The sequence below is a fragment of the Thunnus albacares genome, chromosome 5, assembly GCF_914725855.1.
Source record: "Thunnus albacares chromosome 5, fThuAlb1.1, whole genome shotgun sequence".
In the NCBI taxonomy this organism is placed as follows: Eukaryota; Metazoa; Chordata; class Actinopteri; order Scombriformes; family Scombridae; genus Thunnus; species Thunnus albacares.
Window position 1 is genome coordinate 22,519,304 of NC_058110.1, and position 17,788 is coordinate 22,537,091.

Consider the following 17,788-nt stretch of genomic DNA (forward strand, 5'->3'; position numbering starts at 1 on the left):
AGACAGCTCTGAATTCTCAGTTTCCAAAAGTTTTTTCTACTTTCAGTCTGAGCCAATGATGGCTTGTGACGGATTTCTTTATATGGTCATCTGCTCCACGCACAGCGCTTAAATGCACTGCTCTGCTCTGCTAAAATTATGGCATTTTTCCATTGTTTTGGGGTCAGTCACGCCAAGTCGAGCTGGCACTCTGTGAGTGTTTTTCCATTTCACAGCATGGCAAAGTAAAATAAATTGTTAACCTGTTGGAGGTGAGCAGCTCTTCATCAAACATCATCATCACTGTCCCGGCCTTAAAGAGACAGAAGCTACAACGGCCTGTTAGAGACAGAGGCTGAACCGAGGGGCTGCATAAAGGGTTTGAACTGTGAACTATGCAAAGCTACTCTTGTGGAGTCCAAAAATAAAAATATAGAAATTAGCATAATAGGTCCCCTTTAAAGACACAAAAAGCAATACAACCAGTCACGTCATGTCATGTCATCACATTCTCAAAATTAGAAGCAGTATCAAAAGTTTCAATCAAAGTTTCCTTTTCATATTTCACCAGTGTTGATCAGAGTTTCAGCATAACGTCAAGCACAGAGAAGGATTTTGTCCAGGCAGCAGGATGTATGAGCTAAAAAACTCTACTGGCAAACACAAAAGCAGCGTTTAATCATCTTATAAAAGATTTAACCAGAGGGATCTATGGTAGGAAGACGGGCAGGAGTGTGTGTCTGATTAGTGAGACGGCTCCTTGGAGTCGTAGTCCTCTATAAATTTCTCCATGGCATCCACACAGCGCTTGCCGATGTCCCTGAGGTTCTCCTGCAGCGAGGACTGGATGGGGTGCTCCAGAGACGGGTCCTTTGCTATCAGCATCTTTACCACAAGGCCGAACATTTCACATTCCTGATAGTACACCTGTAAGACACAAATCCATGGAGAGTTTAAATGGCATGAAGGTACGAAAAGTGACAAGAATTGGTAAAAAAAAAAAAAAAAAAAGAGAAGAGGAAGTGGGAGTGTTGAAGGGAAAGGAAGAGAGCACAACAAATTAGTTGAGTGAGAAGTCGTGTCATGTGTTTGCAATTACCACCGAATGGATTAACAAAACGCTCACATGCAGGCTGTTCACAAGTATCGTGTGTGTATACAGAGTATTTGTGGACAAGTTTGCATCAGTTACCTGTTGCCAGACTGCCTCTACAATCCTGCAACCATGGAGATATGAAAAGCAAGAGGCCATCTTTTCCATCAAGTGGGTGGAAACACACACACACACACACACACACACACACACACACACACACACACACACACACAAACGTTCTCTCTCACACACAAACACACAGCCAATGAGCCAAGCCTCATGTGATGTCTGTCACATTGAAGACAGCATTAAAGCACGTGTTGGAGCCTCTTGTTAAACAGGTGATCCGGGATAAATAGCCTTGCTTTAAGTTTTTGCTCAATTAACAGAAAAATAACTGAAAAATAACACAATCAGTCATGTAAAGCAAAGAATAAGACCTCTTATTTTTTAGGCTCACAAAAGTGAAGACAGTGATGACATTCAAGTTGCCTCAGGCTCATCATTTCAAAGTTTATGTTTAGACGACAGAAAACAAATCTTTTTTTCTTGTCTCATGTCTCCAAGCGCTTTCAAAGATCTTCCCTGTCACTCTTCCTCTAATCCCAGCTTCTCTTATCTCTCCTCCCTCTATCTGTTTATAACTATCCCTTCTCCCAAGGTGTGTGCGTCTGTGCAATGACACTCCTCTACCTCATCTATCTCTCTCCTCTTCTGTTGGATGGCTCTGTCTCGTGCCGCCGTCTGGCTTGCAGTTAAAGGGAGCTCCAAATCTCTGCTTCGTTCTCTTTCTTTGCTTTTGGTCCCCCTGTGATCTCTCTCTTTGCTTTGGTTCCTGCCACTCTGAGAAACCTGAAAGAGAAAATGGGACAAAACAGTTGGACTACAGTAATCAGACAGTTGGCCAAGAACATGGGTGCAAACGCTGATGAGGACTGACCTGCTAAAGATGCAAAGCAAAAGATGACTAGAAAGTGAAGTTCCACGTGTCAACTTGTAACACTAAGGCAAGTGAATAAGTCTGAATATGTTCTGATTGCATATTTAGTCCATGCCAATGAATAGTCATAGTTTGCATGTTTAAATAATTTGTTAATAATTTGGAGCACAGAATAAGCCACTAGCAAGAACATCATCTTGGTTGTCAGGTTGTAAAAATCCCATTTGTGGCTGTCTTCCCCCAACATAACCCCTGATTTAGCCATTAATGCAGTACCTAAAAGTTTATATTCAAGCTGCCATAGCCAATATTTGTAGATTAACAATAAATCAAATTACTACATGTAGTGAGAAAGGGGACTCGTGGGGACAGGAGAAATTTATCACCTGACTGTCTACAGAGCATTTTAGTGTTTTTTGGCTCATTGTTTTGCCACAGCAGCTGTTTTCAGCAAAAAGAGCTCTAAAAATCCAATGTACGCTACCTGTCCAGCGCCAAACAGCAGAAAACAAAGTTAGCAGCTAGCTAGTGAACATAGTGGAGCATTAGCTGTTACAGATATTTCCGTCAGGAGTCGGTAGACAACAACACAGAGCTAAAATGAGAGTGAATATTGGACTTACATTCATCAGGTGGCCCAAGAGATACTACTTAAAATAAATGTTGCTCCACATCTGCTGAATATGTAAATAAGCCACTGTTCGCTAACATGTACGCAAAATCAACTCTTTAAAATATGTCAGTGTTGTGTTAACATCTTGTTTCTGGTGCCCTAAGTGATCAAAATAATAGTTAACAAGTAATTTAATGCAGGTTTAATGAGTTGTTTAGTTACTTAGCCTCTAACAGCATCAAGTCTGTAGTTATAAATGTTAGTAAGTCATTAATAAAGGAGGATATGTTTATTACCCCCTATTTAGCCATAAAGATGAATTAAATACCTAGATACAGAGACAATGAAAGTTGTACTAGAGAAGGAAATACACCAGCTGAAGGGACGTCTTACAACCTGACAACCCAAAAGCTTTTCTTACTCTTGATCTTCAAAGCATACATAAAGTATTGCACTACAAAATGGCACCATAAAATATCAGCGCTGCACATAACAAAACTGCTTTTCCTGATTACATTTTATAAAGGGTTGTTTGCATAATATTAATTGTGGTCGTACTTTGATAAATCTACATTTAACTTCTAAATGAAGAAATGTTCTCACTCAACGTGATAACAAATATTAATTAAATATTAATAACTAACATGATAAGAACATTTAGTTGTTTTCCTGACTTGTCAATCACAGATCTGTACCGCCACTAAACTTATGTTATCAATAGCTCGAGTGACATTTATTAACACAGTGCTGATTAGAGTATTGACTGAAAGAAATAAGAAACCAGCCCAATGATTCTTTGATTCTCTCTTTCGTTCTTCCTCCACTGCAACAGTGATCAGCAGTGATTCATCATGTGCTGCTCCGCTCCTCGCTGTGTTTAGGTCAGCCAAGAAATTTATGCGATCATGTAATTTCAGCCTTTTTTGCAGCACCTGAGCTGTTCCCATAAGTCTCTGCTCTGATTTTATGTCTGATGAACAAACACGGCACATCAGGTAAAACTGTAATGGGAAAATCTTGAATAAAATATTAACTATTAAATATTAACATTAAAACAACTACCGATTTTGTTGATGTTTCAGACAATTATTAATGACGTTTGTTATGATGTGAAGTATTTCTCCTAGAGCTCAGATTATTATTTGATTAACCGACGACAGAAAAACTAATTTGATAAGCGATTTGATTTTTTTTTTAAGCAGAAACATTCTCTGGTTCCAGCTTCTACAATGGGAGGACTTGCTGCTTTTCTGTCATTGCAAACTGAATATATTTGGAGTTTGCACTTTTGGTTATACAAAATAAGACATTTGAAAATGTCACTTTTGGTTTTAGGGAATTGTGACAAGCATTTTTCAGTATTTTATGACATTTTAAAGACCCAGCAGTTACTCAGGAAATTATTCAGCAGCTTAATTGATAATGATTGTTATTTGAAGCTGTGGTGACAAAAAAATTTTACCATTTAAAATGAATGTCATCTTCAAATGTTTTTATTTTCTGGTCAGAATAAAGCTTTTAGAAATCATATCTCAATACCAACAATCAGACAAATCAATATTCTGTAGGGAAGTTTAGTATTAGGTTTTAAGGGATGGATGGAGCACCATAGTTTTCCACAATCCATATAGAAAGCAGGTTTTTCTGCTTGTGAACTTACGATGAACTGAATGTCCTTGTCTCTGCTGGCAGTGCGCCTGGGTGAGAAAGGTCTAGTAGCTGGAAAACAGACAAACCAGAAGGTCAGTACAACACAGGAATTTGTCTACTATCTGAAACAAAATGATTGATACATGTTAGTAGAGTCTTCTTTTTCCTTTCACTATGCCTGCAGGTACTTATCTCTTGGGTGCATCTTTAGGTCACCATTGATGTTTAAAGCCTCCTAATCAACCTCTCTGTCTCCTCGGGCTCCTGTTAGAACAACACTCATTTTCTTGGCAGGTATTGAGGTCTATAATCAATATAACTTTAAGCAGAATCTGCTGATATTTGGGAAACTTTCCTTGCAACATTGGACTGCAGTATTCCTATGTGAAGCAATAGCTTTGTTATGGCTCATTATATACTGCTGGCTCCTCTCTCTCTCTCTCATATATACACACAAATCAGCGATGAGTCACCATCATCGCACCATCACTCTGGCACACGAAAAACCTGTTCCACACTCACACATACACAAACGCACACCTCCACAGTGCTGCAGTGTGCGCACAGATACAGTGCCTGAGTGCGAGAGAAGATAAAAACATACAGTACCAACAGCTCAGTCGTTAACAACAACATACCGAGCCACTTCATACCAGCAACAGATGAGGAGAAATCTGAAACACGAGCTTCATAATTAGTGTTAAAACCAAGGAAACATAATCATAACAGATTTTAAAGTCCTCCTGTTTACTTCCAGACTTCACACTGACAACTGATGAGGTCATCCTCATGTTTCTTATAAATCTACCTGTAACTAAACTACATTATTTTCAGACATACTGTGTAACAGCTCGACTACTATCAACTCGTTAAGAGTGTTGACGTGATCCGTCTATTGATTCCAGGAAAAGCTTCTTAGTTATCAGTATTATGTAACACTGGTTTGTTGCTACCAGAATGTGACTACCTACCAACCACCAGATACCACGATGAGCAAATGCCCTCCAAGTATTTGTAATGCAAAGAGCTCATGAAAATGCTCTGTTGCCTGTGTTTGCTTGCACTGCCACCCAATGGTCATTTCATAAAGTGCACAAAGTTACTGTAAAGCTCATGTAAATATACTGTATATGCGTGTATAAATGTGTTCATATACACAGAGGGTGGAGACAATAAGACAGAGGCTTACATTACATTTGTTAAGTTTATAATATTATTTATTTGTGTAGTTTGTGGTGGTGTTTTATCATTATAATGTACATGTGCCTCTGTTATTGCATTTAATCCCTAAAGCAGAAAATACTCTCCTACCAACTCACAGATTCATTCACTTTATGGCCAAAAGTATATTGACACCCAAACATTACAGTCATATCTGATTGCTATACATCTTATTCCAAAACCATGGCCACTCATATGCTGCTATAAAAGCCTCCACTCTTCTGGGAAGGTTTTCCACAAGATTTTGGCTGCAGGGATTTGCTCCCATTCAGCCTCAAGAGAAATGACGGAAATAATATCAGTGCAGCTGGTGCTTAATTGGTCCAGTCTGCTTAAAATGAAGTCGGACCAGAAGCAGTTTATATACCTTCAAAGAAACTAACTCATGTCTATCATTGTTACAATTACATTTTTAATCTGTGTGTGTGGATAATATTGTAGGTGAAGAGGTTATTATGGCGGTGGGTGTTTTCAAATTTGCTTCAGTCAGTTTTCTTTGTTGCATGAATAAAGTTGCTTGCTTAGCATGTATTTTTTAAAATATGAAATATGATATTTTTGATAATCATGTGCCAAAAGTAAGGATAAAACAATATTATAGTATTTTCAGAGTGCTTTTATAGTTTTGTCAGCAACATATTTGGACGTCCAAGGTCGGTAGTAAGCACCAATCATGAACCGTAACGTTCTTGGTTTGAGTGCAGTTAGGGACATTTGTTGCACCACTTTCACCACTTATTTCCTGTCTTCTCTCTGCTGAAATATCTTTTTGGTTCTCCAGCCCTTTATAACTGTATGTACTACAATTAAAACCTGTGATAGTCTGGTTTGAACCCTCATCAGCAACATAGTTTTAAAATCCTGCCTCATACACTGTACAACGCCACAAGGAAACATCATCTTTAAAATAACAAAAAAAGCAAATGTTATACAACTTCAAACTGACTTATTTACATTATTTATATTCTTGTGCATAAGAAATGGTAGTGTGAACACCAGAGCTAGAAATCCTAGTTGTCTGCAATACTGACAATAGGTGAATAAGTCCTGATAAAAATCTTGCACTGGGGCTTGTTATTACTGGTTGACTCCACTGCACAGGAAGTCTTAGCAAGGTTGAGTCCTGATGACATTGTGAGTACAAAAATAGCTGACGCCATCATATTAATAGCCAAAGGTGTTTGATGAGGTTGAAATTGGAGCCTTGTGCAGGCCAGTCAAGTTCTTCCACACCAAACATCAGAAAAGTCATTTCTTTATGAACCTCGCTTTGTGCAGAGGGACCTTGCGATGGACTTCCCCAAACTGTTGCCACATAAAATATCATTGCATGCTGTGGCATTAAAGACGCCCTCCAGACACGTTTTAAAGACAGATAGAAATACTGTTTTGAATAATCATTTGTGTCTGATTTTTTTTTTTCCACAAAAAAAGTTCAATTATTTAAAATACTTTAAAATGACATCTACTCCTTCTCCCTCATTAAAAAAAATCCAGAGGCTATGAATATTTTTTGTTTAAAGTTTAACTGCTGGACACAAAATGTCTCCTGCTGCACAATAAAGTTTGTTTGCAGTGGGGGCTTCAAGTGTCCACATCATATACAATATGTGGACTATGGTTGGCTCCAAACTAGTTGTGATGTCACAAATCATGCTCGTAGTGATATATTCAGATTTAATGAATTAAACAAAGAGAAACTTTCCACTTTCAGCAGATAAATATGAAAACAGCCGACAGCATTCTGCACAGTGAAGCTCAAACATCCAACGTTATGATTTCCCTTAACAGGAACATAATCAAAACCTTTAAATCTGCCCCAGTCTAAACATACTTTTGGCTGTATAGTGTGACCTGATGTGTATGTTCAGTAAATGTTCAAATGAACATAAACTTACTGCTGTTTTGTTTTGGAGGTGAACTCCCATCAGCGCTCTCTCTCTTCTCATATCGCTCCTTCTTTTGATCCCTATCCCTCTGCTCGTATCGTTCCTTTTCTCGCTCCCTCTCCCTTAGTGCAATGTGGTGAAGTTTAGGGTGGAAATGATCCCTCCGGCTGAAGTAAGAATGGGGTTTGAAGTAATGGTACTTGTGGCTGCTGAAGCCAGGTTTGTAGAATGAATGGTCGTCCCTCGAAAAACTGCAACATGAGAAGGAAAACGCTTTCAGAGCAGCCACAGTTGGCAATACTTTGCAGGTAAAAAAAAGTCAACTGTTCATACTGGACATGGAAAGAGAACACACTGTAAGGAAAATACAATACAATGTGCTCCCTGATCTCGCCATTTCAGTCTTACCGAGGCTTGTAGAATCGCCCTGCAAACTTGGGCTTGTAAGAACTGGATAGCCACGCCCTCGGCCTGGATGGACTTCGCACTCTCCTGATCGGCCTCTTCTCATCCTGAATCAACAGGGGTAAACCGATTTATCACAGCGTCGTGATTACAAAGAGAGTAGAACAATTTTACAGTCTAAAAAGGTCATTTGAGACATGACATCTCAGAACAAGACGTACTTGAGTGGGAGACACAGAGCTGTCAGCGGGCCTCTTGTCAGCAGACTCCTCACTGTGTTCCTTGTGCCACGACGTGGAGCCCTGCAGAAAGAAAGCACCATGTTAACAGTTAATATCGTGTATGATATTATTAGAGCTGAAAAAGTTAACAATTAATCGATCAGTTGAGTAATAGAAAAATAACTGGCAATTATTTTGATTATTGGTAAAAAAGTCATTTTTCAAGCTAAAAAAGTCAAACATTGTCTGGTTTCAGCTTCTCAAATGGGAGGATTTGTCTCTTTCTTTGTCTTATGTGAAAGTAAACTAAATGTTTTTTGGACTGTTGGCCAGCCAAAATCAGTCAATCATTTTCTGATGTTTTATAGACTAAAAATCAAAGATTTTGTTTGATTGATAATTATCTTTATTTGATTTCATGCTTTCTACTACAGGGGTTTGCTTACAACCTCCTTCATTAACCAAAATAAATGATAATACATTGATATACACTATAAGATGTGTACACAGTGTATATATACAGTACATATACAGTATATAGTGTATAAAAACAGTATATACAGTATATATACACTATATATACTGTATATATATACACTATATATACAGGATATAGTGTTTATATACACTATATCCTGTATATATATACTGTATATATACACTATATATACAGTATATAGTGTATATAAACAGTATATAAACAGTATATACAGTATATGGTGTATATATACAGTATATCCTAGGATGGTGTCAGGCTAACATGAAATGTAGATACATTCACATACACAAGACACAAGACATAAGACACATGCACATTCACATTTCCAAGTATTATCACAATCATTCATCTTACACGAGACACATACACCTCTCATCCAAACATAAATACACACACACAGACACACACTTCACATTAGTTAAATCAAAGAAATAATAGACAGGTTAACCAATAATTACAGTAATCATTAGTTGCAACTCTAGATATTGTAATACAAATAATACAGAAACATTGCAGATGTTATTCCTTAAGAAAATAAAGATGTATTTAGTGTTTTAAGGATTTTCAAACTGTGCATTGGTTCTTTAAATATAATGTGATACTGAGGATTAGCAACTCAGGAAATCTAATTTACATTTAGTTGTTGTAAACTCTATGAGTGTCAGAAGAGTATTGAATGTCTTTACAACACACTGAGAGATAACTATTGAATATATATATAAATACATAAAAAAGTCAATACCACACTGTTTGTCTGTCGTAGTCTCTTGTGAGTGACACTGTGGTAAAATAAAATGTTTTAATACTACTCAGTTTCTTGAAAAGAAACCTGTTTATCTTTAAGCTATTCATTAAGTGCTCTAAGGCAGTGGTTCTCAAATTTTTTCATGTCAAGGATCCCTAAACTGACTGCGGACCCCTATCTTATCTATCCCCTATTTTTTTTTTTAGATGTTTTATTAGAGAAAGTGTATGAAACTTATGAGAAGAATATTCATACATTCTGTCACTGTGTTATGGAATTATAGTGAAAATAAGTTATTCCCCTTTAAGTTATTCCTCCTGCTTGGGACCCCCTAGAACCCCTTCAAAGCTCCCTGGGGGTCCCACACTCCACTTTGAGAACCACATCTCTAAGGTGTATAGCATCACTTGTGTGTGTGTGTGTGTGTACTCCTGTGATACTCATTAGTGCCCTCATGTGCTTAAAAAGGTTTCCTGTGGTGTCACTGTTAATGCACTTGATATGTGTAAAGTATTTTTCTAAATATTTAGTAAGTACAGTTTTTGTTGGTGTCCTGTCCCTCAGTTATTGGTTTTATTTCAAATGATTGAACATGAAGGTGTAATTTATTTATTTCTTTATTTATTTATTTTTCGGGGGGGTGGGGGGGTTTAGCAGACTTATGATGAATCACTTAGTGACAGCTGTCAGTTTTTACTCCTCACTCCCAGGAAATGGTTTTACCTTGCTTTGCTGCGGGTCCTGTGGTCGAGCATGCTCCATGTCCGCCAGTTTTGCAGGTCGAAGTCTGCTCTTTATGAATGACTTCCCTTCTTCGTAAAAATCCACACCAGGAAGCGCGCGTGACCTCTCAAAAGTGTCTCGAGAGGTGACTTCTTTGCATTTCTGTCTCCTTCACGGTCTATCAGCTCGCACACTGGACCGTGTCGACTAGTTTAGTGTGTGTACTAAGTTAAATATCTCACACGGTGTCCACGAGCAACAACCTGCGTTTAGTGAGAGTTGCGCAGCAATGTTTTTACTTCCTTTTTCAACAGCCACCCAATCAGATTCAGACTGCAGCCATAAAGTCTAATCAAAACCGAAACATTACAACCGGGCAACGCCGCTTATAAAGTCACGCAGGCGCAGTCCACAATGAATTATTATTACTGAATTACAGTAATGTGGGACAATTTCTGCAACTCGCACTTCAGCGGTATATTTTGATATAAAGCCAATAAATTATATCTGCAACTAATACCACTCTGATATCCCCAAGGTGTTTTCAAAGCATTATAAGAAAAGAGAATATCACACTCGGAGAAGACATGTCAAATGTAAAAGTGCTCCCTGTGCCAAAGTGTCCCAGATTATGTGCATTCCCTGATGTGGGACAGTTCAGGCTGAAATCTGGGACACTGACTTCTCTGTTCAGTAACACTCAAGGCCAAAGTCCAAGCCCATGTTTGGTCACTGCAATGTTTTTGTTGTTACAGATATTATAGTAATGTGTTATTATTATTAGGCATATGCATTATGTACTAATATTAGTAATAATATAATTTTCAATCTGTCTAAAAATAGCTATTAATGGCATTGCACATTTTTAACAACATATATAACTGGCCCACAATAGTAAAACCAGCTGTCCCACATTTCAAACTAAAGTGGGACAGTGAAAGTTTGACTGAAATAAAGAATATGAAAAATATTTTCACCATATTATAGCATCATTTGAGCCATGAATATAAACACAATCTGCTAACAGTTGGCAATATTGCAGCATTTATGACAGCTTTATATCCTTAACATTCAATTACTCAAAATCCTTTGTCACTGACCTTTAGACTTCACAGCAAGTACTTCCTATTGAAAGTACACACAGCTGTGGATTGATGTTATTTCAATTACATGACACTCAGGTTTAATTTGGCAGCAGCCCTAATAATTTTGGCAGTATTTCATATGACACTAATTCCCCCTATAGCCTCTTCTGTCACACCTGTTGACACCTTTGTGTTACAGTCAGACTACATGACTGACTGTGGTTTTACCAAATGATGGCGCACTTCAACAACTAGTGAAGATTTTTTAAACAGTATACTGAAACCTAAAATTAAGGCTTGGAAATTTGATTTAAACAAACTAAAGAAGAGTATCTGTGGACAGTTAATGTATTCACTTCCTCATCGAAAACAGCAAGGAGTGACACTTCTGCAAATAATTAACCTAACACTTTCTGTCATAATGCAGTTATGAGTGAAATAAAATCATTTATGAGTGTAATAAAACAAAATGTTTATTACTCTGCTTCTTCAAGGACATACTCAAAGCACCTGTGATCTTTGTGTAGCCATTTACTGTGTGTCCATGTTTTTAAATGACTTACCAAGAGTGCATCTTTGTGCAAATGTGAATAAAATATGAACTATAACCATATGTAGAACTACTTTTTAGTGTTGTATCAGGACATGTGTGCTCACAAATCCTTAAACTAGAAATGTAAGCTTGAAGCTTTTTTTTTCTCCCCCAAGCACAGTTAATTAGTTACTTGGTTGTTATTTACTGTGTTGTTCACCAAAAAATACTGTTGCAGTGGTGAAACATTTTCCAGACAAGAAAATAACTTATTTATAACATGACAGTGAAAAAAAATTGCCCTTTCAAAAACATAACTCAAGTTTTGTTTTTTTGTTTTTTTTTTTAAATATTCACTCATTCAGAAGAACTTACCAGGAATTTAAGAGGTTTTACTAAAAAAGTATACAATTAGCAATGTAACATAGAATGGACTTTATTTTCAGTCACACCTAAATCAAATAAAAAAACAAAGCCTTTTCTCTTCAGGGAGACTTTTAAACCTGCCTGTTTCTATAGGAAAATGTAATAGATCTGAACTTACTGTAAGTGTAACACCTGTTGTTTTTCACGCGACAATATGTTTGTTATTTAGGTTCATATCAAACATCAACAGACCATTTTTCCTCATATAGTACCAGTCAAAAGTTTGGATACATGAGAAAGTGTGTCCCAACTTTTGACTGGTACTGTACATACACAATACATACACTGTACAACAATTTGTGCTGAACATCATGAATATCACACTGTAACCTGTTTTGACAAAACAAAAAAATAAATAAATCATGAAGTCTATCATTAAAATCCAATCATTAAGTTAATTGTAATTGTTAATTGGCCTTTTTACAGTGTGTAAGAAGAAACAGCTGGGATGGCCTCTTATTAAGGCGACTAAGCAATACACTATGAAATATGCTGCAATGTGTCATTGTATTTTTGTATCTGACAAGACTGATGATGTAACATGTTAGTAAGAAAATTTGTCTTGTTTATATATGTTTCTGTTAGAAATAACACAAATATGTGTTAAACTAAACAAACAAAAAAAATTCTTGTTGGTTTAGTTCACTCTTAAGCGAGATGTGGCTTGAGTAAACTCTCAGGTAAAAATTTAACCTAAATGCCACAATGGAAATGACACGAGTAAATAAATCTGTACTCAGAATGGAAGAGATTTCCTAGAAGTAAAGACATTTTGTTTTCCAGTTGCAACGAATGACACAGTGAGTAAAAAGAATAGTTGAGGCCATCACATTATGACATCCCCCCTCTGAAGTTTTGTGTTCCTATCTCCACCCACAGTCTCCACCCATCACACTTTTTCCTGCCTGGGGAGAGAAAAAGACACAAACAGAGAGCGAGAGAAATGATTAAAACCAAATCAGACAACTTTTAAGATGACTTGGAGCAGTGTGGTCTTGTACTTGTTCTCTTTTCAACCGGAGGCCCATTTGGAAAGGTAATCCTGAAACAAACATACGACACTGAAGCTGATTTGTCCGTCTGCAGTTCTTTGGTGTTGTATTGTTTGGGGTTGAGAACTTGTTGGAGCAGGTTTTCATTCTTGTCAGGTCAGTGTTGCTAATTGTCCTGTGTGAATGTTGGGCTGTGCGATTTGCGTACGCCTTTCTATTTTAATGAGGCAGTGGGAAGAGAGGTACAGTCAGATTTGAATGTATAATTTTTTTAGTTTCATACAGTAAAACTACCTAAATTCATGAAAAGATGTAATTGCATGTAGCTGCACAATTGTGTGTTATGTATTTAGTGGTGTCACATAACTGTTGAGGAGGTGAATTCCTTTTTAACTGCTTGGGGGAGGGGGAACCAGGAGCCAGACACAATATTAGACACAATCCACCAACACCTCAGTTGTTCACTTTCTGTTTTCTTGTTCTTTCTTTTTTAAGCGATTATCCTTAATTTGAATTTATAAATGTTTACGTCATGAGAGAGGATTTGGTATCTTTTTAACAGCATCGACACTGAGAAGGACTATCATCATTGAACATCCTGAGTCCCTGCTGACTTTGTATTTTTACTTCAAGTTGACTGCAAGAAAAGACATGAGGTAAGGCTGACAAAATTCATCATAGCATCCTGAGAATATGATTAAATAACTAGTAATATTTTTCATTGTTGTTGTTTTTTTGTTTTTTTTTAACAAATACCTTGAAAAGACCAAAATTATTTCTCAATACTTTCCAACTTCTCTACCCTGTCTGTGACTCTCACCTTAAAAAAATAGTCACAAATATATACTTCCTTTTTTTTTTTTTTTTTTTTAAAAAAAAGGCTAAATAATTTCCTAAAATAGATGATAGATTCTATCTATCCGTCACAGACTTGGTGCACTAGTGAGTATTTACAACAGCAGGATGGTGTATGTGGATTCAACTTAAAATAAACTACAAAATGTAGTGCAGTGCACCTAGTGCAACACCTAGTGTGGCTCATTGATGAGTTTTTAATTGTTTTTGTACAACAATAAAGCACAAAGGAATACGCTGTATATCAGGCTTTGGCTACACAGACAAAACTTGTTAGGATCAATTAATTGTTGGTTGTAGTTTTTTTCATTTCTTAACAATAAGAAAAATAAAGAATATCACCAGACTTATCTGTTTTGTCTGAGTGTATCAATGATCTTAAAATCTGTGATCTTAATGAAACAAAATCATGTTTTATAGGGTGCAAACTTTCTCAAGAGCGCAGATCCTGCAGGAGTTTAATTTGCACTGCCAGGCACTTGCTGGCAATGACAAGAGAGGCTTTAAGCAGGAGTTCGAGGTAAATAGTATGTTTAAAAATTTATCTTGGATTAACGATTTGTGAAGCTAGAATTGTTAATCACATGTGCTAATGTCTTTGGCTCTGTGAAGGACCTGAGTGAAGTCGGCAAAGACCTCCCTACCAGAGTGGGGGAATCAGATGCTAACAGAGAAAAGAACAGATACCCCCACATTCTGCCATGTAAGTGCATAAATTAGTAGAACAGTTTACATTAATAATGTTTAGCAGTGTTTGAGACGTTTATTTGCCTGCTCTTCATTTTCTGCGTTCACATCTGATTATAGATGACCACTGTCGGGTGAGGCTGTCCATTCAACATTCCTATGCACACTCCGACTACATCAACGCAAGTTTTGTGCCTGTAAGAACTCGTTCACTTTCTTAACTTCTTACTCTACCCGCCCTACTACCTGTGTCCGTCTGTTAATGACTGTGTGTCTGTGTTCAGGGTGGAGGATCAGAAAGAGACTTCATCTGCACCCAGGGTCCACTGCACAACACCACGGCTGACTTCTGGAGGATGGTGTGGGAGCAAAACGTCAGGATAATTGTCATGGTGACAGCTCTGAGACACAAGGACATAGTGAGAAAGACACATTAAGTTTCTGTGTGTGTGTCTGTGTTGATGTGTGTGTGTGCCTGGTGCATGCTAATCTCTATTCACCTCTGACTCTCTCATGAGAACAAGTTCCTTATAATATTTTGACATTTTGGGAAATACTCAACTGAAATTTGGACGAGAGGATCAATACCGCTTCATGTCTGAGAGTGGTATCGATTTTCTCATCTAGCTCTAAAAGCAGATCAACGCAATTCCCAAGACGTTCAACTATTCCTTTAATATACACAATAATAGAAAGTTCCTTAAAAGTCCTAAAGGAATTGACCTTGCAGTTTATTTGTGTGTGTGCAGGTGCTGTGTCACAAATACTGGCCTCTGGAACGAGGGACAGTTTATCATGGACTGATCCAAGTGACGACAGTGACCCGCAAACAAGGTCCAGACTATTTTATCACCACCATTAACCTCAGACAGGTGAGTGTGGGGGGGACGCATTCATCATCCCGTTTGGCACCCTTAAACTGCTGCCGTTGACTTCTGTGTGCACCGACCATACCAGTAATCAATCAAAGAAGAAAAAGTCCTTGTTGTTGGATTAAAGGAGGGTGGTTTGTGTTTCAGAGAGACTGTCCAACAGACAGGATTATCACACACTACTCCTACCCTACCTGGCCAGACCAGGGCGTCCCCAAAGAACCTTCATCACTATGTGCCTTCACTGAGCATGTGCGGCAACATTTGGAGGCCATTCCACGTCTGGGGCCGGCTGTGGTGCACTGCAGGTCTGACCTCTAACCTTGAACCCATCACCATCTCCTTTAAGAAACCTATAATCTTAACAATGTGCCTCTGTTGGCATTAATCCTCTAATCCTGTCAAGCGCGTTTGGAGGTTTATCAGACTGTACATGGGTTGGTGTTTAAAATCAATCCTCCGTTATGTGTTTCAGTGCAGGTGTTGGGCGATCAGGGACGTTTGTGACACTGTTGTGGCTGATGCAGCTGTGTGCGAGGGGCATCCGGCCTGATATCCGAGCTGCTGTGGAGGATTTACGGCTACATCGAATGTGGATGGTCCAGAATCTGGTCAGTCCAGTACCAACACGCGTCTGTACTGGGTCATCAGGCATTAATGAAACTTGAGAATGTCATAGTGATAAAATAATTATGCTTGACTGTTTTAAGTTCCTATACAGCTATGAAAACAGTAATACCACAATATAAACAAAAATGTACTTAAAGGATAGGTTCATAATGTGTCTCCTATAACAACAGTCAGGGGCCTAAATAAACATTGACATGTTTTCTTGCTGTAATCATTCCTCCTGTTTATTCTGGAGATTAATGTCTTCATAATGCACTTTCAATGTCAGTGATAGGGGCCAAAAGATGAGGGATGGGAGAGGAATGATTATTATATAATATATATATAAGCCTGTTCCAATGTTCATATGGGCACCTGACTGTTGTTTCAAGACAGACTTGAAAAAATTGTGATCCTAACCTTTAAGTGTATTCAAATGCATACCTGTAATTCATTTGGATCTATTTCACTATGTCCTTACTACTCAAAGAACATCATGTGCTTTAATGGTTCGTGACAAACATAAGCTCTTTACCTGCTCATTCCTTTGTGTGTACTCAGGAACAGTACATATTTGTTCATCAGTGTCTTCAGTACTGGCTCAGTGGAGGAACCTCAGCATGGTGAGAATACAGAAATAAGCACCAACGCTCACACTAAATTGAGTTTCGGTGCGGGCAGCATATTATTAGTCACCGTAACGCATGATGACATTTTAATTAGGTGTCTTCTCTTTCCCAGCAGCCCCCAGATTCAGGGTGCCACTTCAAACATTAACCACACTAAGGATCGACATCACAGCTCCTCAGGACCCAGAGACCGAACAGGGAGGAGAAGACATCACCACCACAGACAGAAACCTCCATCAGACCAACCACAGAACACAGTGCAGCAGATTTTACATCCTGGAAACCTGTTCAGGAGGTTGCGGCCTTCCTTATCACTGTTTAATCCGGGATCACACACCTCCTGAACTCACATGAACTCACATACTTTAAAGCTGATGATACAAAACACAAGCAAGACATTGCCGTAAGGTCTGTCATACCTGACGCAGAAGAATAGAGACCGCAGAAATAATGTGATGCAGCGGTATGACGACAAGCCCTGCAGGCGGAAAACTGGCCTGACAACATGCAAATAAATGCTGGTGAAGAAACTACAGACGCAGCAGTATGTACTGTTACCAGGAGTAAAAATTAGGGAGATAACCTGCCATTCAGGTCAAACCTGTTCCTCTAATAGCCTGTGAATTACTTGCTGCAAGATCCATTAGAACAATGAGACCTGAGTACGCAATTTAACACAGAGTGCAAGCACATCTGTCAGCAGGTTACCTTTCAGGAAACACTCTTCATGTTAAGGGACAGGTTCACAATCTTTCAAGCCTGTCTTAAAAACAGTCAGGTGCCCAAATGCACATTGAAATAGGTTTTTCTTGCCATAATTATTCCTCCTGTTCATACTGACCATTAAAAGATCCCTTCATAATGCACTTACAGTGTAAGTGATGGGAGCCAAAAATCCACAAGCCTCCTTGTGTGCAAAAATATATTTAAAAGTTTATCTGACACTAATATGAAGCTTCAGTCATCCAAATTAGTCAAATCAAGTAGATGTTTCAACATTTCAGTCTTTTTAGTGCCGCAGTCCCACTTTTTGTTACTATACTTCCACTGCAGCTCAGCAGGGAAGTACAAAGAGGGAATATGATGCTAAAAAAATGTAAATGTGGCAGATATCCATTTG

General features: G+C 38.1%; 2 protein-coding genes across 2 annotated transcripts; one reads left to right on the forward strand and one right to left on the reverse strand.

The window, feature by feature from the left end:
* Positions 1-284: 284 nt before the first annotated feature.
* LOC122982479 (periphilin-1-like) lies at positions 285-10,334 on the reverse strand. The gene is made up of 7 exons (XM_044351795.1): positions 9,982-10,334; positions 8,015-8,095; positions 7,797-7,900; positions 7,398-7,639; positions 4,289-4,347; positions 1,769-1,927; positions 285-906 (listed from the first exon to the last, which is right to left on the reverse strand). The coding sequence occupies exons 1-7, from the start codon at positions 10,018-10,020 to the stop codon at positions 724-726; spliced, it is 867 nt and encodes a 288-aa protein (XP_044207730.1). The 5' UTR covers positions 10,021-10,334; the 3' UTR covers positions 285-723.
* A 2,584-nt stretch (positions 10,335-12,918) lies between these two features.
* LOC122982645 (receptor-type tyrosine-protein phosphatase V-like) lies at positions 12,919-17,473 on the forward strand. Its single transcript, XM_044352074.1, has 11 exons — positions 12,919-13,060; positions 13,579-13,672; positions 14,292-14,391; positions 14,484-14,574; positions 14,679-14,755; positions 14,843-14,977; positions 15,308-15,430; positions 15,578-15,738; positions 15,906-16,041; positions 16,601-16,662; positions 16,781-17,473. The coding sequence occupies exons 2-11, from the start codon at positions 13,668-13,670 to the stop codon at positions 17,010-17,012; spliced, it is 1,122 nt and encodes a 373-aa protein (XP_044208009.1). The 5' UTR covers positions 12,919-13,060; positions 13,579-13,667; the 3' UTR covers positions 17,013-17,473.
* Positions 17,474-17,788: the final 315 nt, after the last annotated feature.

Bases quoted from the DNA above. Each gene is read 5' to 3' on its own strand.
- LOC122982479 (XM_044351795.1), bottom strand. From the start codon at position 10,020: ATGGAGCATGCTCGACCACAGGACCCGCAGCAAAGCAAG. The intron at 7,901-8,014 runs GTACGTCTTGTT...CTGTTGATTCAG, and splicing joins GCTCTGTGTCTCCCACTCAA to GATGAGAAGAGGCCGATCAG. The intron at 7,640-7,796 runs GTAAGACTGAAA...CTCATGTTGCAG, and splicing joins GGGCGATTCTACAAGCCTCG to TTTTTCGAGGGACGACCATT.
- LOC122982645 (XM_044352074.1), top strand. The intron at 14,575-14,678 runs GTAAGTGCATAA...ATCTGATTATAG, and splicing joins ATACCCCCACATTCTGCCAT to ATGACCACTGTCGGGTGAGG. The intron at 15,431-15,577 runs GTGAGTGTGGGG...TTTGTGTTTCAG, and splicing joins CCACCATTAACCTCAGACAG to AGAGACTGTCCAACAGACAG.